This window comes from Mya arenaria, chromosome 9, assembly GCF_026914265.1.
Source record: "Mya arenaria isolate MELC-2E11 chromosome 9, ASM2691426v1".
NCBI lineage: Eukaryota > Metazoa > Mollusca > Bivalvia > Myida > Myidae > Mya > Mya arenaria.
Window position 1 is genome coordinate 54,304,040 of NC_069130.1, and position 26,746 is coordinate 54,330,785.

Consider the following 26,746-nt stretch of genomic DNA (forward strand, 5'->3'; position numbering starts at 1 on the left):
AAATCGTATTATCAACATGGTGAGAAAACCTAGAAGGCATTCATCAAAGGTAGGTATTTCAAGTTTAGAAATATTCTTAACATGTTTCTTAATCATGCTTTTTTGCAATTTCAATGTATTTAGTTCATTCCCCTGACACTGGTTCCACCACCAATCCTTAAATAAATCAAGAAATTCCCTCAATGGCAAAACCTGTTATCGACAAGATGAGAAAACCAAGATATACATCACATTTCATATTACTCACTTTACAGTTATAATTTTCACATATTAGGCATAACAAAAAACGACAAGCATAAGTCCGTTGCATGTTTCTGAGCCATGCCTTTGTCGAAGTTTGCTTTCATATTCATACTTCAGTTTTCACAGATATAACGTGATCGTCTTTGTAATAATGACATACTAGCATATGTGAAATCCGTTATTGATCATTCAAACACTTAACTATTATTCTCCGGAGGAAATTAGCAGGAAATGGTATTATGCCCGTTTCTCTCTGAATCGTTTGAATCCAATGGACACCTATTTTGTTTAATTGTATTTACGGCAATAAAACAGGTTATATTCAAGCAAGTTCTTCAATACCATCGAAAAAGAAAATCGTTAGACTTTACACTACTCGTATGATGCCGTTTCGTTTGATGGCGCGTGGATGTTAAAGATACAATAACGCTTTGACAATATTGGACATCAAATATAATATACAATTATTACCAGATAAGCTGAGAAAAAATATGAACAGCATGTTTGACAGCTTATATGTTAATAACAGTGCGTTTGATGTTTTTTTTTTTATATAGAGATATGTAATCCTGTAGAAACAGAATGCCTTCAATTTTAAAGTTTGCATTGCCTTTTTGGATAAAACTTTCAATTCAATTTCAATCGGTTTTAAACAATGTTAAAACGAAGACAGAAACATAAATTAATCCATTTAAATCCATCAAATCAATGATGTCGATGTTTCATGCATTTAATGTAAATTACTTATTAGAATAATCATGTATAGCTTTACGTAAGTAATTGCAATCATGGAGCTACCTTGAGGCACAATGCATATGCATTATGAACTTTTGACCTAAATGCGTTGTATTATTCGAAATGTATCTTACAAAGACCAATTTGTTATGGAAATAGGAAGATTTGTTTAGTTTTAGTCTGAACAACTGCATAATAGAAAAAGGTCAAGGGAAGGCACCTTTGCAATAATGTGCCAAAGTATTATTAATATTGCAAGGTACACAACATCATAATAGTGCCAATTGATGTCCCAAGTTTCTATGAATTCGAATTCCTTCAAGTAGCTTTTGAGTAGGTGTTTGCACTGAGGTTTCATCAACAAAACCTCCTCCCGAATACATGACGCATTCCTTCAATACTCTCTCTATTAGCGCCTTCTGAATGCGATAACAACAGCTGTAAAAGATAAGATTGTTTTTTTCTCGCTTTTATGTATTTGATATTTTTCGAAGAAAACAAAAATGTTTCACCGCATGGAACCGGAAGTGATGCACCTAGGCACCTGAAGTCATGTTCAAAACAGCATCCCGACTAATTGACGCTCTCTACAAGCGCATGCTGAATGCCATAACAAAAGATGTAAACGATAAGATTCATTTTCTCACGTTTATGAATTGATATGATTAGAAGCCAAACGAAAACGTTTCATTGTTTAAGTAACGGATGCAGTATCTACGCGTTTACTTATGGATGTACCTAAGGAGTATTGCCTACATTAATGCATAATGCAACTCAGAGGGTAGCTACGTATCTATTTCACAGACCAGTGTCTGGTTTTAAATACAAAATATTTATAATGAGGACCCCGAAACTTAAGGATGGACCCAGCGGGTAATTCCAATATTAGTTTATGAGCTACTCACGGTTACTCTTATCTCTACTTAAGGGGCCACCCTCATGTGTTAAACACGTATTTATTCACAGGCACAATCCCGAGGTGTCGAATTATTTTGTTTGTTACGTTAAAATAATTTATAAACACTATGCTGAAGTAGAATTATATGAATCAGTTTAAAGTTTTAGCGTCCACTGTACCGGAACTGACCACCCCACGCAGCCAGAGGTGATGCTCCTCCCCACCTGATGTGACGTTCCATCGACAGAACCGCCTTCCGGACTCAATGACGCATTTATATTTCCCCACTCTCTTTGCGTCAGCTATTGTTGATAGCAACAGCAACAAAAGATAAGTTTTATTGCATTCACTTATTTGGTCAAAAGTCTGTTTCGCATTTTATGATATTGCAAAGGTTAAACAGTACACGGTTTAGCAATACGAGGATTATATGTAAATCAACAAAAGTCTAGCTTATAACGACTATTTCATGTAATGAGTTAATTTATATTTCATGAGCAATACACGTATATCTGTTAATGAATTAAAATGTAATTAATCCCCGCCATTAAATTAGCATATGTATTTTTGTGAAAGAAATATATCCATATTCTAATTAAATTAGTGTTTTTCTTTATTTCAAATACCTTTTTTGTTCGCAATTTAATCAAGAGGTATTGGGAAATATAATTATATAAATACATGAAAGCCAATAAATCATTTCTGTTGTTTTTGAAATCTTACAGTGAAAAAGCTAAAAGGTGCCAGCTTGTTTCCCAAAATTTCCTTAACCGAATCCATGTAGCAGAAAGTCTTTATTGCATTTTCGTGTATATTAATGTATTTATTGAGCAAATTGGTAGGTTTTGTTTATTGGGTTAATTAAAGTCTTATCTGAAGGAAATGCTCATCAAATATATAGTAAAAAGCCATATAAGAAATTATCTAATGAAAACGAAAATAATGTTTTATGAATATATTTTGAATTAGTTTTGAATAGTATTCGTTTGTTACCATTATGATGAGTGTGTTTTACAATTGATTGTTTTACTTCGATATAGGCTGTAAACTCTGTTTGAAATTAAAGTACATAAAACAGTTCGATGGTTCAGTATCCATGCGACCGGAAGTGTCCATCCGTGCAACCGAAAGTGTCGCCCCCTTGCCACCGGAAGTGATGTTCCATGAACAGAACCTTCTCTCGGACTTATTGACGCATTCATGCCCTTCCGCCATTCTCTTCTTGTCAGCTGTTGTTAACAGCAACAGGAACAATAGATGATGTTTCATTGTGTTTAATTATGTTTTAGAAATTGTTTGAAACTGAAACGTTTGTTTCGGATTTTAAGATATGGCAAAAGTTACACAGTAAACACTAGATAAAATATGCTGTATTCCATGAGCTGGACATACATTTCTGTTTATAAATTACAGTACTATGGGGGAAAAACACACACTTAAAATTTTCTGAAATATACTATTTTAAAATCGATATTATTATTCGCATTAAATTGAAGTGTAGATTTTTGTTTTAATTTCAATTATTCTAAGTTCATTGTTTAAGCTAAAAGGTGCCAGCTTGTTTCCCAAGATTTCTTTAACCGAACCCGGGTAGCAGAAAGTGTTTATTGCGTTTCCATGTATATTATTATATTTTTTAAAACACTGCTGCAGGTTTTGTCAATGCGGTTAATAAAAGACTTAACAGAAGGAAATGTATAAAATAAGGGGTATTACTTAAATTAATGTATAGTGCAACTCACGGAGTGTCTATGTATTTATTTAACTGGTATTTTCAATATTAAGTTTAATGGACCACCAACATGTGTTATATAAGTATTTATTCATAGGACCAGTTCGAGGTGTCGAACTGTTCTGTAACATTTTAATTATATACTGAAATATTTTTTCTTGAATCAGTTCGAAGTTGAAGCGTCTACTGTAGCGGAAGTGACCACCTCATATTACCGGAAATGTGCCTGTGTCACCTAAAGAGATGTTCCTTCGACAGAACTTCCACATGGATTCATAGAGGAACCCGATTAGTAAACCCGGTTAGCAGAAGCTCTTTATTTTATCTTTGTGTATATTATAAATATAAAGGTAGGTGGCTTCGTTTTTAGGATATAGATGATACTATCTAGAATGGGGTTAATAACTGTAGGAAAATCTTATTAAATGTGAAATGAAAAGCAATGAATGGAATGAAGTAAGCAATTTGAACAGTTTGGTTTAATGAATATATCATCTCCCTCTCTCTCTCTCTCTCACTCTCTCTCTCTCTCTCTCTCTGTTAAACACTTGTTTGCTTAATAGATAAAATTACATAAATCATTTAAATGTTTCAGCGTCCTCGGTCCCGGAAATGTCCCTAGACGCAGCCGAAAATGATATTCCATCAACAAAACCTCCTCGCGACTCATTGACAACAGCAGTAAACATTTTGTAAGAAACAAAATCAAATAGTTTTAGTGTTTATTATAATAATTATAAATCTAAACTTAAGATATTGGCGAAAATCAAAAAGGCTTTTTCTGTTAGTATAGAAAACAATAAAAGTGTAAATGGCGCCATCAGCGTTCCCTAGATGTTTTTACCATATCATTAGTCATTCTTGTGTATATCAATATTTTATGTTGCACATACACGTTAAGGCTTGCGTTTGTATGAGAATGATAAACCGTCTAAACATTCGAAAAGGCTTAAACATTCGGAAAGGCTTAAATGAAGTGCGAAGCAATACAAGAAATAATAATAATATGATTTTATATGTTCAATTAATATTTTTTAACTAGTTTTGAATCATATTCCTTTTTTTTCTGTTTTAACTGATGTTTAAAACATTTCTGTATAAAGATATGCTTTATAAACTTTATAATGAAATAAAAAGTACTTCATCGGTTTGATCTTACAGCATCCACGGTTCCGGAAGTATCCCTCCATGTGACAGGAAGTGCTGCCAATGCAACTCGTATGATGCTCAAACAGTGGGATGCCAAGGTGTGAATTAAAAAAAAGATGTATTGTATTTGAATATTATAGACACAACGTAAATATTATTGAAGTCTGTGATTAAAATTATGATGATGATTAAAAGAACATTCTAGTTGGTGATGATGATGCTGTGTTTATTCTTTTAAAGGATAAGAATGGTGGTATTTTTGTTATCCAGTTGTAAACATGGACGTTATATTTAACATGAGTGATAGACGTATTACATTTTTACAGATAACGCCAAACAGACACGTAAACATCCCACCAGCGATTGATACTCTACTAATGACGCAATGACTTGATGGCTCAACCGAAAGAGTTAGGTGAGTGTTGTGTTACGAAACTCTTAAAATAATTAATAACTACATAGATAATTGTAAAAGTGATGATGATGGTGATTGATGATGATGATGATGATGATGATGATGATGATAATGATGATGATAATGATGACCTACACATGTATATCTTTATATACGATATTTATGCTGATGGGACGTTTTTTTATGTTGATGTTGATGTGACGTTCTTATGTTGATGCAGATGTGACGTTCTTATGTGTATGTGATATTCTTAGGACAGATGCTTATTTGATAAATTGTGAAAGAAAACAAAACTTGCCTAATCAATAAATAATATGAAAAATATAACTCACGTATACATGAATCATATGCATTTTATCTGTTTTCTTCGCATCATTGTTAAGGAGCATACGGGTGATGAGGCCCGACATCTAGTGGTACAAGACAAATCCTGTAATTCTGGATGACAAACGGATGGAGGTTTCTGAGTTTTCCCAAAAAAAGAGGGTTTTATCTCAGTTTTGCCTCGGCCAGTCGACCACGTCTGTATGCTCATTGTTTGTATCTAGCATGTTGTTTCCTAGCCATTACTTGCTTGTGTTTCAAATTCATGTTGTTTATGTTGATAGGTTTCCGCAGTTGCTTCTCTATCAACTCTTTTGAAATAATCATTTTGTAATGTTTTTGTTTGTTCTTTTCTCTATGAGCTTATACAATGGTATTTAGAGAATTAGGCATTTTCTCGTTTTTGTTTTATGTTAATGTTTTTTTGAATTCTTTACCTTTTCTGAAAAATAAAGATAATTTATTGAGCTAGACGATTTTGGGTGAATTGTATATTTGCGATTTTTATGTCACATGTCTTTTCTTAGAACTAAAAACTACATTTGGTATTGCATCCTATGACGTGGGTGGTGAAGCCATATATTAAAATGTTTCTAAATTTGACTTTTTATGTAATTTAATTTTAAGGTAAACTTTTTTTCAAGATTATATATATACATCCTTAGCAACATGTTTCCGTGTATTAAGGAGTTTAACAAATTTTACGAAGAAATATTTATCAGATTTGTTGAAATACCGTTTGTATTTTATACGGAAATGCATTCTAACAATATGCGTATGTTGTTCTTTCAAAATGTTCTTTACGATTAATTACTATTGTCATATTTTTGTAATGTTATTTGCGTGTTTCTTGTTTATGAATTACAATTAAAGAATACAATGATACAAACATGCGTTTAATTGCTTATTTTATTTAAAATAACTGATAAATGCACCAGACGTGTTGTGTAAATGTGACAATAAAGATGCGAATGTCATCAAAACAGTAGATCACGTATACAGTGATTTGTCATCATCTTGTGTACTACGCGCTATGCAATAATGTGACGTAATGTCTTTGACAGGATTCGAATGCATATCACCTGGTATAAAGTATAAAAGGGTAGTTATTTTAAGAACATCAAAGACAGAAATATAATAACATAAATATCACAAGCACTATTTAACCAAAAGATGAGTCCACAAAGTAATTTGAAATATAATATGAATGTTGTTTGAAGAAAAGTTTAGGCTAATCTCATGTATATCTCGACCACTGTAAGCGAGGCAATATATATCATTCACATACTCGAAATACAAGACAATAAATCAATGTATTCCAGATAAAAATTTGACACGACTTAATTATATTTTTCAAACATTTTGCACAACCCTTATGTGTAAACCTTATACCATTATTTTCCGACTGAGACAATTGAATAATCTTCATACATTGTTTAACAATGGAAAGACCGATCAGATCTTTATCATATTCAATATAAATCCAAAGAACTTGTAAACAACAAACCCCAACATCAGGCCTTCTAAATAAGGAACAAGGAATGAGGAACTAGCTTGATGTTGCTGTTAGTGTATATTTGCATCCTTTAGTGATGAATTAAATACGTTCCAGTTGACTAAAACACGAGTTGAATAGATTGAAATTCAGTTTAACTGATATATTTCGATTCATAAAGGAACATGAAACCGATTGATTATTTCATTTTCGAAAATGAATAAGGAACCGACTAATTACAAATATCGTGTATTCCAATTCAATTGATATATTCAGATTTTTAGTCTCCTCCTGGCATCATAATTTCATTATAAGACCATACGAACCTTGCCAAGGCGAGCTACGTCAGATGGCTGTCGTTGAATGGCTTCATCGTAATATTTATAGAGGCACTCTTACTCCTAAATAAGATTACCACAATTAATACAATTGTTTTGATATACCAAAAGGGATAACTAATGTTGAAAACAATGGTTCTTATAAACGACACCGAGTTTAATTTGAAAGAAAGGTGCAGAAAACACGGTATTTCTACCTTATGGGACTATAGTAGATCACAGTAAATCTTTTAGCACTCATCAATCATTTATTTCTTTTTTGCGTTTTCAGCTTTTAAATACACGGTAACAATCTTGATATCAGTTATTAATTTTTTCCATAAATAAATTATTTAGTAAGTAGGTAAAGGTTTATCACTTAAAATGTATGTTTGTTATACATGTGTATGCATTGATTTTGAATAAAAATGTCATTTGAAGAACTAGCAGCCTTGCTCCGGCTTGATTCATAAGATTGCAGGCGATGTTTGTGTCCTGTTGTTGAGTACTTGGAATATCACTATTTACTTAAATGTATAGCTTTAAACAATAGCAGAAAGCGATTTATTGATAACAAATACTATGTCAATCCAAATGACATCAAATTTAAATCTCTAATGTGTATGTGTAACACTCAAATGTCGAAATATAAAAAGTTGTGTCAATTTGTGAAGGAAATAGTAAAACTGTTCTAAAATGTTAATATATTTGTCCAATAACACATGTATCCGATACTCTATAACTCTCGACATATTCATATAAAGCATTGTATACCATATGTCTCTCTCTCGTTTTATTTGCTTTGTACCTTTGTATACTGAATGTTTTCTTTTTACAACAGCCTCGTTGTTATTATGTATTTCTTTTTCACATGCTCATGCTGTCATGTTACATGAACTGAGTTGTTTGAAAAAAATAATACTTGAAACTTAAATTACTTTATCAGTTTATATGTTTTTCTGTTAACATTAGTTTTCTTTGTGTTCAAGTTCATGCTGGCTGGAATGAGGATTATATATGTTTATTTTTGTACATGTTAATTTTAATAAATGTTGGAAAAAAGCCATACAAACTAGTGTAAGTCCCAGTAGACTCGTGTTCATGTGAACTCAAGTTTCAGTTACCGTGCCAAGGCGGTAATACCATCATATATCGGTAAAGCTTAGTTTAAATTTATTTATGTTTCACAATGACTGTGAGACCTGCTATTGTAACTTATATTAATCACTCTTGTTGGCACGATGTTGCGCGAGAGTGTGGTCTTGTGTTGTGGGGGAAACCGAAGTAACTGGAGGAAACCCGACTTGGTGACCACAAACCAAACCCACATGCGCCCAGGCTGCGAACCGAACCCGAGTCGCTAAGGTGAGAAGCGAGTGCACTAACCACTGGTAAAGCTTGACCCTGTAGTCTTTTTATTGTATTATTGAAAAAATCACCAATATCACAACACTTGTAATTATGGAGAACTCGAGTAAATTCAGATTTAGAGACAAAGATTAAGTTTAATCAAGTAGTAAACAAACGAAAATAAAACTAATACATTATTTTAAAATCATTAACCACAAAACGTTGATATTACATAAACATTTTTAAAGCTGCACTCTCACAGATTGAACGTTTTGACAACTTTTTTTATTTTTTGTCTTGGAATGAGCCAATTTTTGAGAAAATCCATGGAAAGCAGTTAAATAAGACTGCTGACAAAACATTAGATCGCAGAATTTTATATTTAAGTTCAAAAATGGATGTTTTATGCATTTTTTTTAAACCGTTAGTAAAACATTAATTTTCGAACAGAAATATGAAGATCTACGATCTGATTTTTGTCAGCAATCTTATTTCATTGGTTTGCAGATATTTACGCAAACATTTGCTCTTTCCAAGACAAAAAAAGTTGTAAAAATGGTAAATATGAGAGAGTGCAGCTTTAAAATCGCGTTCTATGTGTTCTGTAGCAGTTTATCTAAAGTTATCCATTAAACATACATGATCAATCATTTTCATTTTCTTAAAACTAACGGTGCACAGCTTCCCGAAAGTGTTCATATCCATCACAATTAACATGTATCGCTCTATGACTTGCATAGAGAACACCGCTTATGCCGAGGATAAGGGTGTTGAAAGTGGTGAACATTTCATTGCATTTACCAGACTAAAACTGCCATTTTCATACTTTGGATCCAATTTCTACCTTCATGGGCTCTCTTATCCGGAATGTATATCCACTTTTTTTCTAGAAAGCTTGTTACATTGTGTTTGACTAGTACTCATTTATATATAAACTTGACTTATAATATTTGCAGATCGCGATATCATTAGCGGGTCCAGGGATGGGAATACACGGCGCCCCCCACTCCTCACCCTAAAATCGTCAAAGTTTACATTTTTATTACAATTTCGGGACAAAAAGGGAAATGTTTGGAGAATAAAGACGATGGGGGGGGGTATAATGTCTAAAATTTGTGCACCTAAGTAATGCCCCATCTGACGTCGTTTCCTTGAACCGCCTCTGCAATGTACTCGGTTACCAATATTTTTTAACCGTGGCCATTTAATAAATAATAAAATACTATTAAATAAGCATGAAACTGTAATACAATTTCTTCAATTTTGATAAAAGATAAATAAGTAAATACGAATAGCATGTAAATGAAATGTCTTCATTATAGAATATATATATCGACTTTATATATAACTAGATACTTAGTATAATTAAGTACTGGTTGAAAATAGCTAATACTAATAATATATTGTTAAGTGTTGTATATCTACAAGCAGTAGCTGATAGTAATAAAGGATATTCCAATTAGGATACCAATGATAAAAACTTCTGAATGATTACGGCTTTACACATATGTTCGATAATGTACAAAATGTAAACATAAACGCATTGGTTAACGAATTTAAATGTAGAGTTATAGATATATTTAAGCAGGAATGGCATGTTTCATTATCTAATAGCTCTGTTCTTGATATGTATAACGTATTTAACAATAGTCGTCGTAAGAGAGCGCGCTCGACTACGCCGCTTTGACTTAGAATACAATAACGATGTAATAATACCAAGTTTTGTCTCTTTATGTCAAACATAACTAAAATTATTTATAAGGTGACTTTGATGCTGCCCTCCCACTAGCCCGCCCAAACAATGACGCAAGTCATTTAAATAACTTGATTTCCCATTATGAAAATGTGGTTAAGAATGTACAAATATGCCTTTCAAAGGAAATTAAAAAAACAATCAAAAAAACAATCAAGGGCCATAACTTGTATTTAGGCTTAAAACGGAGTTTTGTTTTTTGTTGTGAGATGGTCGTAAATAATTTTGAATTTTATTAAGTGCATTTAATGAACAGTATAGAAGTTTTTTTTATAAAAATCCCAACTTTCCCTTAACTTTTACCTGCCTAAAACCTAAGTCAATCAGGGGCCACAACTTGTATTAAGGATATTGAGTTATGTAACCTCATTGGGTGATGGTCCTGAACAATTGTGTGAAGTATTAAGTCAATTGAATGAAGGGTATAGAAGTTATTAAACAATATCCCAACCTCCCCTAAAACTTTAACCTAAGTTCCATAGTCAATCAGGGACCATAATTTGTATAAAAGATAATATGGAGTTATCAAACATCATTATGTTATGGCTCTGAACATCTGTGTGAAGTATTAAGTCAATTGAATAAATGGTATTGGAGTTTTAAGTGAAAATCCCAACTTGCCCTAAAACTTTAACCTGCCCTAAAACTTAACCTAAGTCAATCAGGGGCCATAACTTGTATTTAGGATACTATGGAGTTATGTAACCTCATTGTGGGATGGTCCTGAACAACTGTGTGAAGTATTAAGTCAATTGAACAAAATATATAGAAGTAATTAATAAATATTCCAACTTGCCCTAAAACTTTAACCCAAGTTCCATAGTCAATCAGGGGCCATAATCTGTGTAAAGAATAATATGGATGTATCTTACCCCATCATGGGATGGCCCTGAACATCTGTGTGAAGTACATGTATTAAGTCAATTGAATGTAGGGTATTTGACTATAAGTGAAAATCCCACCTTTTCTTCGAATAGTCGAGCTAAAAATGCATTCCAGTAAGAAGAATATCTGAATATATTACCAAGGAAATACCGACTTTATATTTGTAGATTAGGATTATCTGTACATCCATTAAGAATACAAACTGGACGATATAGCAGAAATAATATTCCGCGTAATGAACGCTGCTGTATGTGTTGTAACCATCTTGATATTGGAGGTGAATACCATTTTGTATGTTTATGCCCATGTTATTAAGTTATAAGACAGAAATACCTAAAACGTCATTATTATGTTCACCACTCCGTGTTTAAATATCAACAATATTTAAACTCTGATAATATATTTGAGCTTATTAAGCTCTGTAAATACGTTAAGGAATTACTATGTATCCGTAACTGTGTTCTAAACAATGATACATAATTCAGTTCATTCTCCTTTACAACCTGTTTATTAAGCAGTTACACTACTGCGTTTACATATTCATACCTTATAGTAGTTAATCATAATTGCATAACGCTCCTGCAACACAAATATTTGGTTCAACTTTAAAACTTACCTTGTACATACACATGACATATTTAAGTGAATTATGATATGTGATTAGACGATGTACGTCAGTTTAAGTCTTAATAAAATGTCTGTTTTCTTCTACGTTTCCTCCGCTCTACCAACTGAGCTATCGCGGGAGCTGTCCTAAAGAAAGCTATGTTCAAATCACTTGTTTCGTGGAGCTGTCTTCACGTTAATTGAAGATATTTCATGTTTAGTTTATGAAAGCAATCAAATGCTTGTCACTAACATAAGTTATTACCATGATGATACAAACAAATGATTTAGACTATTTTTTTCTCTTTCTGCTCTTATATCGACATCAAAATACTTCTTTGTAGAGCTCTCCAATTAATTACACATCAAATATTTGAGTTTGCGAAGATTTTGTCGTTCCATTCTCCTGTGAAGGTTGAACAAAAAATAGGACTGAGTAATAAAAACTAAAAATACGAACTTAGTATGACTCTTAGTAATTCAATGTACATGTAATTTAAGTTAAAAACCACAACACAATTAAATGAAACATGCGTTAAATATGTTATCTATCCAATTTGCGTAGCCCTTGATGCTTCTGTTCCCTCAGCGTGAACATTTCAATTTATATGATGACTTTTAGTATTTAGATTTTAATGATATATGCCAAAACCTGTTTCCCTAATTTATTACTTATTTCAGGACGTATGAATAGGACATAGCCTTTGTCCAGTTCTACTTGATAGTTTAGTTTTATAAATACTTGTTGATGACATGTATGGTATAAAAACACAGGGTTTAAGATATGTTAATAGAAAGGAAAATCATGTATCAGATACTAGTTATGCAGGTTTGAAAAAAGTTAAAGATTCTCGCCAAAGGTTCATTTCGCAGGTTGGTCGTGCTATCCCCAACGACGTCTTAAATAGTATGTAAAGTACCCCGTTCTCTGGATTATGCCTCACCTCAGGAAACACCATCATGAGTTTTATCCAACTTAGTGGCCCTGGCACGAAATAATGTCGAGGATTCAGGAGCGTACCTGAAGGAAGCATTTTGAACTTATTTTAAACGCGTGTATACTTGAGTAAGGTTTCGTCATTTAAAGATATTGCATTATGCGAGCACTTTGGACGCCAGCAGTCTTTATAATTACGTAAAAGACAACCGACCCTGCATATACATGTATGTTCCCTAGCTTAGTTTTCAAGTATAAATATAGATTTCGATGTTTAAGCTCTTCTCATTTCTGGGAGCTGATACTCATTTATACGCACGGGCGTACTGGCATACGGCTGGGTACATTCCTGGAGGTAGGGTGAATGCTATCATAAACGGATTTTTTTCCAATCTCAAATGGCTTTGACGACCTCTTAAGGAACCCCGCAAGATAACAAGCATTGAACCTTTGGTTCATTCATGACTTTAATAAACATGTTTTAAGCACATGTATGCTAGTTCGTAACGATAAACGAAAACATCCCCTGAATCATAGAAAGATCCAACCTTTCCCAAAAATGATTAGGACTGATTCTGGGCAGAGAAGATATGATCGCCTGAAAGGAAGTGGTATTACTCGAAATTCCCTGTTTCTGTACTGAATATTTTTTGGGAGAATGGATATCCAAAACCACAACCTCGTATTGTAATGTTACACTATTCCGTTAGACCTTAAGCTGCCAATTGACCCTGCTCCAAATTTTGAAGGTTATGATTTTCTTAAAGCTTAAGCAAAAGGCCACACAATATATATGAAATGTTTATGCTCTGAGAGAGGTGGCATAAGTGAGTAACGGACTTTTAAACTAAGTTACCCTAAGTTGTTACTTTTATGTTTTATCTGTTCTATTTCTTCCATGTATAATGATCGTTTATGAGATAAAAGTTTGTAAATCATCGTACTTCAGTTCGATGAAGGTTTCTAATAATTCATACCGCACGAATTGGTGTAAATTACGTTACTGTTAAAACGTAACATAAAAAGCATCGTTTTTTTATGTTACGTTTTAACAGAAACGTAATTCATTTTTAAAGAAGTTATATGTTACACAAAGTGCTTTTTCAAATAAAGTAATGTTAATTTGCTTCATGAAAGAGGTATGTCATATCTCAAATACGTATTAGATCCCAAAATTTTCTTATTATTGTACAGATAACGAGTGTGTAATTTACGTTACTTTTAGTTATATTTTGCATGATAACGATTGATGAATACCATATACACAGTTAATCGCTTTAGTTATACAAACATTATATTCTGGTTTTATATCTATCTTGAACCAGTGATAAAACCTACGTAACCATGATTACGTTACTTAGACAAAGGATTTGAATTATTGTTAAGTTTCATGTGGAAAATTGGTAAGTTCAAATAGACTGGCAATCAGTTAAATATTAAAACACTGTAATATAAAAACATATGTATTTGTTCAGCAGAACTTGTATAAAGGCATACATATTATAATTCTTTAATTCATGCTCTACACAGCGTATAAATTCATTTAAATGCAATTTACAAACATAAACATCAATTAATAAATAAGTGGAAAAACTAAATTTTGTAAGATAAATTGTGCTAATGGAACGGGCTAGGCAACAATGGAATAGGTCATTAAAGATTCAATTGTGAATAAAACTGCCCTTTTCCTATTGTCAAAATACATGGTCCTTAGAAACTGCTGATATGATGGCTTTTAAAACCATGTGAGGATGTTGCCCAAACATATTTCGGCAATGCAACACTTCAAATCCTACCATGAGCACCTGATATATTCTAAAAGGAAGTTGAATGCAAAAAAGAATTTCGCCAACATTCTTGATATCTGGTCCCGAAAAAAGAACTCCTACAGATAGATGGCTTTTATGGGCAATAATGACATTGCAGTAACCTCAAATACTTTTTATTGTTAAAAATTACGCAATAATGCACTTTTGGAAAGTGTTATTTACTGAAAACAATATTGTAATGGTGTATTTAATATCTTTACAAGCAGATTGGTGAATACTAAAGATTTTCTGTGATCTATTTTCGTCTCATAATGTAGAAATACGGTGTTGCCTTCGTCTACACTCGATATCCTTTAAAAGAACAGTTGTTTTCGACGTGAATTTATCTTCTTTGGTTTATTAAAACATTTGAATTATTTGTGGTACATCATATTTGGGATTAAGAGTATATCTTTTAAAGTATTAAGAACATGAAATGAAGTTACTTGACTTCTCTCATACTGATTGCAGAATGTTTTCAAAATTTAACCATAATGAATGATTTTAAAAACGTGTATACATTTTTCTTCATGTACATTCTGCTAAATTGGTAAGATGTCATGTATATGACACATGCGGTTAACAAACATCATGTTATTTTAATGCCATGTAAGAGAACTGAATGTAAAGTAACACACGAGCGTGTACAACAAATTTCTAGACTGTGATTTTTACCAATTTGTGTACAATTATAATTATATATTGTCCCGTTGCATGGTTAAGGATATTCTTGTTAACACTGGTAACGTAAACTAAAATTAACAGATGCAATAGACAGTATTCTTCTTTAAGAATGTAATTGATATTTCTTGTCTATTACCATAAAATATAAAGGAGTGGTATGCTATGACTTATCGAGTCAAAATGTCATGTATTTGAAATTTGAAGTAAAGTTTTTATATGCAGATAAGTATTTTTGTAACATATTTTTAATTAAAATTTAATGATGTAATGATCGTTCATTTTGTTTTTGTAATTTATTATTGTATAGCAGATTAGAATTATGATGTGAAAAGTGTAAAGTTAATAAATCTAGTCCTGTTTACTGAAGAAAGTGTCTGTGACTTATTTTTTACAAAATAACGTTTCTACATGCACATTCATCAGAAAATGTGTTTTTTTCTAAATTATATTTGTAATTTGCTTTTGTGCCATAAACAAGGATCACTGTATAGATAGGATTGCGAAATAACGACAAATGCTCATTGTAATAAATATAAACTGACAACATACATTTCTGATGATGTAACGTAATATAAATGTAAAAGTTTAACTTGACTGGACCTACTTGTTGCTTATACGAAGTAAACCAAAGGAATATGTACGTCACGCTGTGCAAAAATTTATGTAAAAAATAGTTGAGCTACTCAGTTGCGCTTTTATGTACAGTTACTTCACGGGTGTTTTTTGAAGCTTATAAATACCTTTCTGATGTTTAAGGCATTTCAGTATGAATGACAACTGAAAGTTATCTTCTAAACATTTTTTGTAGCCGAGCTCAAATTGTAAAATGCGGACAATGTTTCAATATTGAACAGCAGTACTCACCGTTAAGGTCCGACCCAAGAACGTAGTATATCGACATAAATTAATAATTTACTAGTAAAGAGGAGTGTTGGCAAACAGTAAGATGACAAATTTGTTTGTAACCACGTGAATGCGTAACAAAACACATTGTTTGTACTTTGGCCAATGTCATAAAGTTATATTGTGCCGCATTTGGTCGGAATGGTCAGCTGTTAAGAGATCCCGCGCAGTTAGGCTCTGCAGGTTGTATTTTAATAATTATGATTTACGTCTGAGCCACTTTACAAAGTAAATTATATAGTTAAGAAACTGCTTGCATGTAAACTTCATTTTATTAAACGGGTTTACAACATAATAAATTAAGAATGAATACCAGCAAAAAGTGACATAATCATCTTTGCTAAGCATATCGTAACCAATATCGTTCAAATATTGATAATTTATACAGAAAGTCAATAAACCTCCCGATATGTCATGAACAAAAATAACAATACGATTACTGTAATATGCATAATTCAACTGTAAATATTTTTGTTCAAATATCGTTGAAGTAGATCCAGCAAAGAATCAATGAAAGCATTTTTCAAGATAATGCTGAATATAAAATTCCTGGAATAACCGTTGGTCACGTACACCTCACAACAGCATTGCATGTGATTTCAAACACTCTTGTTGTCAATATAATATCAATCAAATAACTATAAGATATTGTATTAATACCGTCAGGAAAAAGTATAATAATTCAAAAGTATATGTTTATCATGTTGTTCCTTTTTTGTATTTCCTATGACGTCAAATGACGTTTTTTCAATTGTGAAAGAATCCCATTATTCCGCTTTGCAATTTATATAGTAATAGTGTTCATTCTTAAATAAGATTTTGACAACAAAGTAGATGCCGTAACAATACAACCATTGCAAAATTACATTTTACGAGTTATTTGTTAAAAAGCAGCATGTTTGCATACAAATCCAAGCACCATTAGATAACGTCGTTATCTCATGTTTTGCAATTTGCAATTGGGTTTTTCATTTTGTTGGTGTCAACAAAGAAGGCAATTTAACGAATAATTTCACTTTTCTCGCTGCCATGTTTGACGTCATGAATTTCTATTACTCACTTCAGTCACTTCGTGTGCTCCGTTGTAGTCTTTTATTGTTTAAACAATCATTAAAATACAAAGCAATAAATGTTTAATCTATTTTCATTTAAGAATCTTTTATCGATTATTTTGATTTATATAATTACCAAACATAACGAGACGACGTCAATAATTTAATACTTAAGACAGTCTACATAGTTTTTGAATGGCCTCGTACTATGTAAAAATTTGCTGTATTATCAATGAAGCTAATTCATGAGACTTCCCTAATTCCTTTGGAAACAGAGTGCCAGCTTATACCATCGCTTACTAATACCATGCTCCAATAATCCATCTGATAAAATCAAAATGGTCCAGCCTTAAAGCTAAATCTTACAATAGCAATATTTAAGTCAATACCTCAACTTACCCGTTTTTATGAAACCATCAGTTTAACCATGAGATGTAGTAAAACGGACAGTTCCTCTTCCAAGGTTGCAATACAAACAAAAAGGTACACACTGTAATAGCCTTTCATAATATATATTATGATATAGTTTCGGTCATTGGTTAAACGGTATTATTTTATAAAGTTCACCCTGAATTAATAATCCTTTAAAATGAGAACATACTTGTTTTTTGCTATTTTGTCAGTTTGAAAATGTTAACCTAGGTATTTTAAAATGTCTTGATGCAAGGCATATTTTTAGCCCCTGAAAGTGAAGTACTAGGCGCTTCGATCAAACATCTTTAAGTGTGACCCTGCAATTTGAAGAACAGAACTGTGCCTTCAACACGACACATCGACTTGAAATTGAGGAAATGTGAACCAATTTAATATTATACCTCAACGAAGGGCAAACTTTCGCTTGTATTGTTGATACCGAAATATTGGCATCACCACTTTGGAAAAGTCAGCCACAACAGGGATTCACTTAGGTTGTAAACCGGTATTTGAGTACTGAACCTCACACTTGTAACGATAATTAGCGATTTGGCTCGAAACCATATAGTGCACCTACACTCATATAATTAGCGTAGGATGTTGGGCACCTTGGTTTGTTTGCCACTTCACTTCGTAAATTGCAATTGTATTGTAAAGAGAGCGGAAATATCTCTAACATAAAATCAAAAATTACAATGAAACGATATAAATGATTATTTCAGTGAAATACCGCTTTGTTTCTCATATATATAATTAACGACCATATTTACACTCGTCTCTAATTAACGCTGCAGCAAGGGATAATTTGGATCTACTTGCCTTGTTCATGTTATGTACTATTTTGATTATTGTTGTGTTGAATACATTAGCTGATGAAACTCAAAGGAACCACCATATACTTAATAAAAATAACAACGACTTATAATAATAATTGAATGATTTACAGCTTGCAATTTAAAGATAGAAAATTTCGAACCATTTAAAACACTTAAAATAAGCGATAATGCAAACCGCAGGTCACGTGTACAGACATTGAGATATTTTATCGCTTTTCATGCAGGGAATGCTGTGTAAAAATCATTTATCCTCAAGCGTATCAACAATTTCCATGTGTATGCTTATTAAAACGCAATTATAGGAACTCGGTTTTGCAATAATCTGATTTAAATTGCATTGGTATTAAAGTTAGGAATTGCAAACCATTTTTCAATTGAACAAGTTTGTTACACCAATCACTTTCATGTACGTGGCGTTCTGTTCATATAGTACGTCTTAAATGTCTCCATCAGAATGTTATCGTTATGTAATTGCCAAAAATATAAAGAAGGGTCAGTATTAGAAGCTAATTAAACTCAGACAGATTCCTGGACGTGTATCTTGCCACATGAAAGCCTCAGGAAAGAGACATTAAGAGCATACTATACAGAAAGCTTGGAAAATAAGAGTCCGACATGAAATGAGAATTAAGAGAATGAGAAAAGTATGTTTACATTCAACTGTTTGTTTTAGGAATGCAATGGAATTTGAAAAGTACAGGTAGATGAGAGCTATTTATTCAGACCTGAAAACCTAAATTTATGTCTGATACAACTGAATCATAACTCAATAACAAAAAAGTTAAAACATTGTATGAAAATAATTGTCATTGATGATACACATTATCACAAACAGCAACGAACGGTTATTTTGTTAAAAACATTATTACGATGTATAAGTGGTCAAGTGAGTTACATAACTGATGTTAACTTACAAATAGTTCCAACGACGTTTAATACATAATTGTTACAATATATAACCGTTTGAAACGCAACTGTTTTAAAAAAAAGCATGACAACTAGCTGCAGGAATTGTATGATCAATTATTTTCAACCTTAAGCTTTCAACAAAAACGCTAAATACTCAACATGACAATTGTATTGTTATTATGCTTTTCTGCATTTATTCGCATAGGATCAAAATATTTGACATTAAGGTTCTATTTATCTCTTTAATGAATTGAGTTTCAGATCCATTTTATTTGTGCTAATTGTCATTAATGAAAGAGACAATATCGGTCAATATAAAATTATGCGTTTCTATAAACACGTTTATCGCTTAACAAGTGTGAGTTTTGTTTATAATGACTCAAACTTTGCTCAATAAATTTTCTCGTGAGAGCTTCTATTATATGTTATTATTATTGTTTTGCACATTTTATTAAAAACCATCATTCCGTTCAATTTTTCCTGACAAAATACCATATTTTTTAAATAATAAAAAATATCATTAAAATGTTCATGACGTTATTGTCATTATTGCCTTCCCTCTTGGTAATTGTTTTTCTATTGATGTTATGTTTGTTGTTCTTGCTCCTAATTATTGTAATGGATCTGCGCTCTTTTAACTTGTGACCGTTACAGCAACTTTGCGTTTTAACAACCGAACACAAAAATAGGACTTGACGACTGCCAGAATATGCTTGAAATGTACAAATAACAATCTGCTAAAACTAAGGTGTGGGTTTTTTTAGTGCTGAAAAGTAAAAAACTTGAATGACTCCATGAATTTCTCATGCTATGTTGTTTATACAACCTGTATTTTTGTAATCTTGATTTTCTGCAGGATTAACTAAAACCTGTTCAGAAGGAATTGTTGTAATCAATTTCGGTATCAAAAAAATACTTATGCAGCGCATCTTTTTTCTGAGCATATTAGAAATTGGTGTCAATAAATATCCTAAAACAAAGGATAGCGGTTCGAGATCGATCTTGGCTAAGATCTATCATTCAAACATTTGCAAGACTAAAGCTATGCCATAGCGCAGCCAACTGCAAAAGCCAATATAACTATTACCTCACACGTAATCTCAGTGAACATAAACTGGAGAACGTATTGGGAAATATCATAAGAGAGTCAGATGTCAGTCGCGAAACATACCAATTGTCAGAATATTTTAAATATTAAATATATTAAAAACAACAGTTCCGTATTAAAGATAATTATTATTATTTGAATGATTAACGGTTACACAAGTTTGAAAACAAAGTGAATTGGAAAATAAAGGGAACATAATGTCGTTATTTAAACGCATTAAAAGGTCTTTGACTGGATCGAAACGAACGGATGATAACAAATCTCGTGCGGTGATTAGTAACAATAACGAAACTATTACAACGTTTGATCCTCAAAAACCACCTCCTGTGATAACTGAGCTTGAGGTTAAAATACTCAAAGACTGCTGGAAAATAGTTAAACAGGATGTTGGAAAAGTTGGGATTATTACGTTTGTCGGGTATGTATTTATTCATGTAATTATATATATATATACAAATTGATTGATTAATTCATTGTTATAGCATAAAGAAATGTATATAAATGTTTTTTATTTTTTCTGATCTTATTATTTTGACGTATCAAATATACACATAATATGTATTTCTTTTTGATCTGACGGATTAGCTTTATTTTTTTAATAAAAAAATGAATTTCCTTTTTTGGACGCAATTGTTGAACGCAATAATATGTAAATGAAAACTTATTATTTGCTCCAAGTCAAGTCAAGTCAATAATTATGTGGTAACGTTTTGATTTTATCTGTATAGCATGAGGATATACATTTGTTACCGACATCTAAATTGTCTAATTTCAAGTTTACTGTATATTATTCGCCTTTTTATACGTTTTATAATTGGCAAGTAGGACGAACTTTATTTATCTTTCCTTAATCTCAATAGGATGGTTTTAAAAACACCGTTGGCTCAAACTCGCTTGGCTCGAATTCCTCGCTTAGCTCAAAGTATATGTAAGGACCGATTTCTTTATACTGAAGGTAAAAATAATCGCTTGGCTTAAATCTTTTGGGGCTCAAAGTTTTTTCTGGTCCCTGAGATCTCGAGCTAATGGGGTTTGACTGTATTGACATTTGCATTTAAACCAAACAATCTCTATGAGGACATTCTCGTGGATACGTACTATTTCACCAAATAATGATGGACCTTTACTGATTTATCAGGATACTGTTTTATAATTCAATGTTCAAAGTTTGTTGCCTATGACTTTTTAACAAATTAACACACTGTAATGTATTACCGAAAACAGTTACAAGAACATTTTTGAGCTGAATAACTAACTGTTCGATATCTGGGCATGACTATCAAAGTAAGTATAGCTGAGATTAAAAGATGACTTAAAAACGGACTTTTCCCAAGAATGACTTGAAAACGGACTTCCTTTAAAATAATGTAAGAATGTAAATATGTTCATTTATTTCACAAGCATACAAAGAGCCATTGTTTGTTAGGATGAGAAAAACATTTTTTAGAGACTTTCCCGCACGAAATTGACAGTATCTCGTAAACATATATCACTTAATCTGCGTTTTGTGTTATCGCACAATTTCAGTATTATCTTTGCTAAGAGGGTTCCTGTCATCGGTCTACATGCTTTAAAATAAGTCCGTTATTACGAACAAGTTACGAAAAGGTTTTATATTCGCCATTTCATAGTAAAAAACTGATTTTGATTCGTTAATTACATAAATATTTGTTGTATTTTTTGTTATTACTTGTTAGAGTTGCATATATTTATTTTCTTATGGAATAAATTTATATCAACCCCATGCAATTTATGAAGCTTTTGATCATAGTCTAATATTATTTAACAGATACACCATTGCTACAGGTAAATGCACTTACCGGGTACAAAGTTATCATACTTATAATAAAACAGAAAAAAGGCCATAACATTAAAACAAAATTCCGTCAGTATTATTATGAAACAGCTGTCATTGAGATTTTATTTCAATGCAATATCCCCTCCTTTTTAGGAGTATATTTCATTGAGTAATTTCATAACAATTCTGCATAGTATTAGGACAAGTATTACTTGTACTGAAAGTAAACGTATTCGCGTTTATTTTAAAGACAAACTGTCAAATTATTGTATACATAGCATTTTTTGTTTGTTTCTACCTTCAGTCTGTTCGAGACCCATCCAGACGTGCACGATGCGTTCATGTCATTCCGGGCAGTTAACACATCTGACCTCGAATACAACGCAATTCTTCGTGCGCATGCGCTAAGAGTAATGGGAACAGTGGACAAGTGTATCTATAGACTTGACAACAGGGAAAAATTCGGAGAGATTATGACAGAATTGGGAATTCGTCACAAGAATTATTCCGTGAAAATTGAATTCATTGATGTGAGTTGTAGATTTTAATTGTTGATTGTTTCCGTATTTATCTTTGAAGGCAGAGCGCGTCTCAATGAAAATGTAAAATAATGTTCAAGGTAAATGCTTGACTGAACATTGATTTTAGAAAGCTTTTCAGTGCAATGCTATTTTAATGGTGTCTAAAGTCATGTTTATTTCTGATTGAGATGTCCATTTAAAAACTGCAATTATTGTATATCAAAAGATGACTTCGGTATGTTTGGTTATACAAACCGTCGAAAGTCATTGTTAAAATCTCATTAGCCGAACACCGACATTACTTTAGGAAAAAACGCACGGAAAATTGGTAGTTCAATACCAATGTCAAAGAGACTCATCTCAATACGTGTTTTAGGCTCTCTTATTTTGCAATGTGAAACTAAAGCACAAAACACCTCATTAGATAATTAGATTCAGTTGTCAAAACAATAACAAATAATGAAGGGAAAGCTATCGAAGTTCTTATTGCTCTTTGTTTGACAGTAAGTTGATCAATTAAATGATTATTTTCAGTTGATTGGTATACAGTTTATCAGCTCAATCAAGCCCCATTTAGAAACAGTGTGGACAGGCGAACATGAGAAAGCTTGGGATCATCTATTCATGCTCATGTGCTACTACATGAAGAAAGGAATGTGTAGTATATGAGGAACATTTAACTATATGAAGAAATGTGTTAGTGATAGAAGTGTATATAAAACAGTATTATGCAACTGTTGACAATATACCGGATAAATCGTTAAGAATCAGCATGATGATAAATCTGATGGAATATTCTGTTGTTAAATTGAAAGTTTTGACTTATTCATTATTGAATAAGCATGCGTACTAAAAGTCATTCCTTTGAACACTTTCAATACATCATTTTGGAGTATCCCTCGTAGATTATAATATAAACATTTGCAAATTGTAGATGTTTCTACCACACTGCATACGTTATCCTTTCTCAGTTGCAAATGCTTGAAAACCTGTGACACGTGTAGATTATGGATGTGATTGTGTTATGTATATAAACGTATAAACACCCATTGTTGTGATAAAGAATTGGCTTCTGTGAAGACGTCTTAAGAATTTCATTGAAGTATGATGAACCGAAAACTATGTAAAGAATGTAGCAACTACTGCACCCACATACCGAGTAATAAAATTATAAAGGAGAGTCTTAGTTCTAGTGAATTATTTCAGTCACGCGGAAAGTGGGTGCAGTAACTGTTTAATCCTTGTTACTGTTACTGTATCAGTTTGTCGAGGACAACACACAATACGCAGCGTGTGTATGTATGTTAAAGGGTCGAAATCATCATATTGATATTTGTATCACGGTTAAACTCCGCTTTTTTGTTACCGTTCAGATATGGGTGTAAATATATTATTAATAATAAAGAAGACAATCCCAAACATGGTAAAAAAACTGTCTTAGTAATATGTTATTGTATTGACTTTTGAGCTTATCAGTGGAGTTTATATTTTCTTTGTTATGCAAATAAACATTTATACACAATGAACTCTTTTATTTTTCATTCGATTATAAAATTATATTAAAAGTGAAATATCAATTATACTCTAGACCTGAAACTTTATTTGGAGGTACTGGCTTCAATAATGTATCTCGTCTCATTATCTCTTTTAGTTTACTATAAATATCTTGTCAAATTAATTGCTCAATGCATTTATATAAACAAATCGGATTAACTCCATTACCATTTTCATGTTTTCAAATTCTAAAACTTAATTATCTGAGAGTCTAAATCGGGGACCGTATTTGGTACTGAAATTCATTCTGTATATCCTATGCCAATATTCTTTTCGATAAACCGCACAAAAAAAAATTCAATGTACAGGTCCCATTATCACGAAAACACTCAAGTCAAGTCTTAATCTCAGTCTCAACTCTTTTTATAAAATAACAGCATCATATGATTAAAAATTGTAAATGTTTTAGCATTCTCACATTCATTATGTTGAAAAAAAAATTTGGTCAATATTTTGTGGAAAAAAAAATGAGAGCGAAAATAGTTTTGGAGTCTAATTGATTATTTTTTAGTTTTTCTCAAATACATTTTGTGCTGTAGATGTTCTTTTTAGAATATTGAACACTACTATCAATCAACTTCATGCATGTTAAAATGTGCTTTTAAATAGAGTAAAGCATCAGTATTTTTAATAATGTCAAACTGTAATTTGGAAAATTGAGTTGAGATTGTGATTGAGATTTGACTTAAGTATTTTAGTGATATTAGGGCCTCGTAAAACTAGCCTGGTGACATTAATCTATACGGGCGGTAATACGTTTGAATTTAAATATATTGTCCACGATGTAATTTACAGTGCCACGTTTTCCTGTGGGTCACATATTCGAGATGGTTTTTTTATAAGTAGGCCCTATCCGTCTCTCCTATCGGAAAGATTGTGTAATCGAATGGTATGTGAAGACTTTCGCAACCTCGCTTTGCGTTTTCATGAGGTAGTATGTATACTGCATACATAATCATGTCAAGCGTGCTGTGTGCATAAGCAAAACTAGTACCATTGAGTACCTTTCTTGTTATTTTTTCTATGTGTTATTCTCAATCTGTCTGTCTGGCATATATATTATGACAATGTAAATATATAGTTATAAACCAAACTGAAGACAGAAATCATCTAAAAGAAATACTGTCCATTACTACATTTCGAGAGTTTTGCTAAAAAGCTTACCTTTCTGGATAAAATTTTGTAAAGAAAGCATTCGATATTCCCACTTAATGAACATAAACACGTGCTGTAGATGCCTTGATAGTCTCTTAGCTACAAAAGAAAAGGATATGAAATAAATATATATTGCCATGACGACCGTAGGAAGAATCAAGTTTTCCGTAAAGATAAGAATTTGTGCAACGTCTAATCAGATTACTGTCCTCAGACGATTTAGAGAAAAACTGATTTTGCAGAGAGGATATCGTTTAGTGCAAAAAGATTATGTTCACACTTAAGGGAGCCAAATTTCACAATACAGTTTATTCACGGATATTGAAGGCAGCTCATTTAGTTTATTTTTACCTAAAGAAAGAAGTTGTAATATATATATATATATATGTATATGAATTAAATCAACATTATACATTTTTTTTCTAAAGAGGTATTAACTCACTAAATATCGGATTTCTAGTATTTTCTTAACAGCAAGTGAACAGTACTTTCTCATCCTTCACCCAGCATTCTTTTTTGAGATACTAAAATGAGATAGAACCATGTTTCGACGTAGAACTATTCTTCTTCTTATGTGCTGAATCGAAATCATTTAAGTAGACATTCATCTAATACTTGTTGAAATATTTTGACACAGTTTTTAGGGTTATTCTTTAGGGTTGTGTGCAGAATCGGGAACTATCAGTTATACATTTAACTAGCCTTTTTTAAAGTTTATGCTTTAATACATTTGCAAACAGAAATATCATTCAGATGCAAAACAATGAGATCAATTGTTTTAATCTAGTAAGAGAACTCGCTAAGCGAATTTTAAAGCAAATGCTTGGAATAGCGACACATGTTCGCTCATAAAGGTGTTGCCGACAAACATGAATAAGAAGATGACCACAACGACCATTCATTCCCGATTTCTAGTTTTGATAAGATTTACCTTTTGCGTTTTATCTTTATTTAGGATTGTTGGGATAGTGTGATATTTGTGCATTTAAATTGGTTTACACCCCCATATGCCAGTGAACCTGTGGCTGAAAATCCAAATAAAGGAAAAAAAAATGCACATAAATAATTTTTGCATATTTGTGTTGTTTGATATATACTGTGTGTAGAAAAAAAAGTATAGAAAAATCTAGAAGTGCTAAATGTGATTTTTGGGATAAAATGTTAA

The 26,746-nt window shown here is 32.0% G+C and overlaps 1 protein-coding gene across 1 annotated transcript; it reads left to right on the forward strand.

Moving 5' to 3' along the window:
- The first annotated feature begins 20,581 nt into the window (after positions 1–20,581).
- LOC128246455 (neuroglobin-like) lies at positions 20,582–24,394 on the forward strand. The gene is made up of 3 exons (XM_052964669.1): positions 20,582–20,971; positions 22,656–22,881; positions 23,407–24,394. Exons 1-3 carry the CDS (start codon positions 20,751–20,753, stop codon positions 23,539–23,541), a joined length of 582 nt encoding a protein of 193 aa, XP_052820629.1. The 5' UTR covers positions 20,582–20,750; the 3' UTR covers positions 23,542–24,394.
- Positions 24,395–26,746: the final 2,352 nt, after the last annotated feature.

Coding starts and splice junctions, on each gene's coding strand:
- LOC128246455 (XM_052964669.1), top strand. CDS start 20,751: ATGTCGTTATTTAAACGCATTAAAAGGTCTTTGACTGGATCGAAACGA. Junction 20,972..22,655: donor GGGATTATTACGTTTGTCGG/GTATGTATTTAT, acceptor TTCTACCTTCAG/TCTGTTCGAGACCCATCCAG. Junction 22,882..23,406: donor TGAAAATTGAATTCATTGAT/GTGAGTTGTAGA, acceptor GATTATTTTCAG/TTGATTGGTATACAGTTTAT.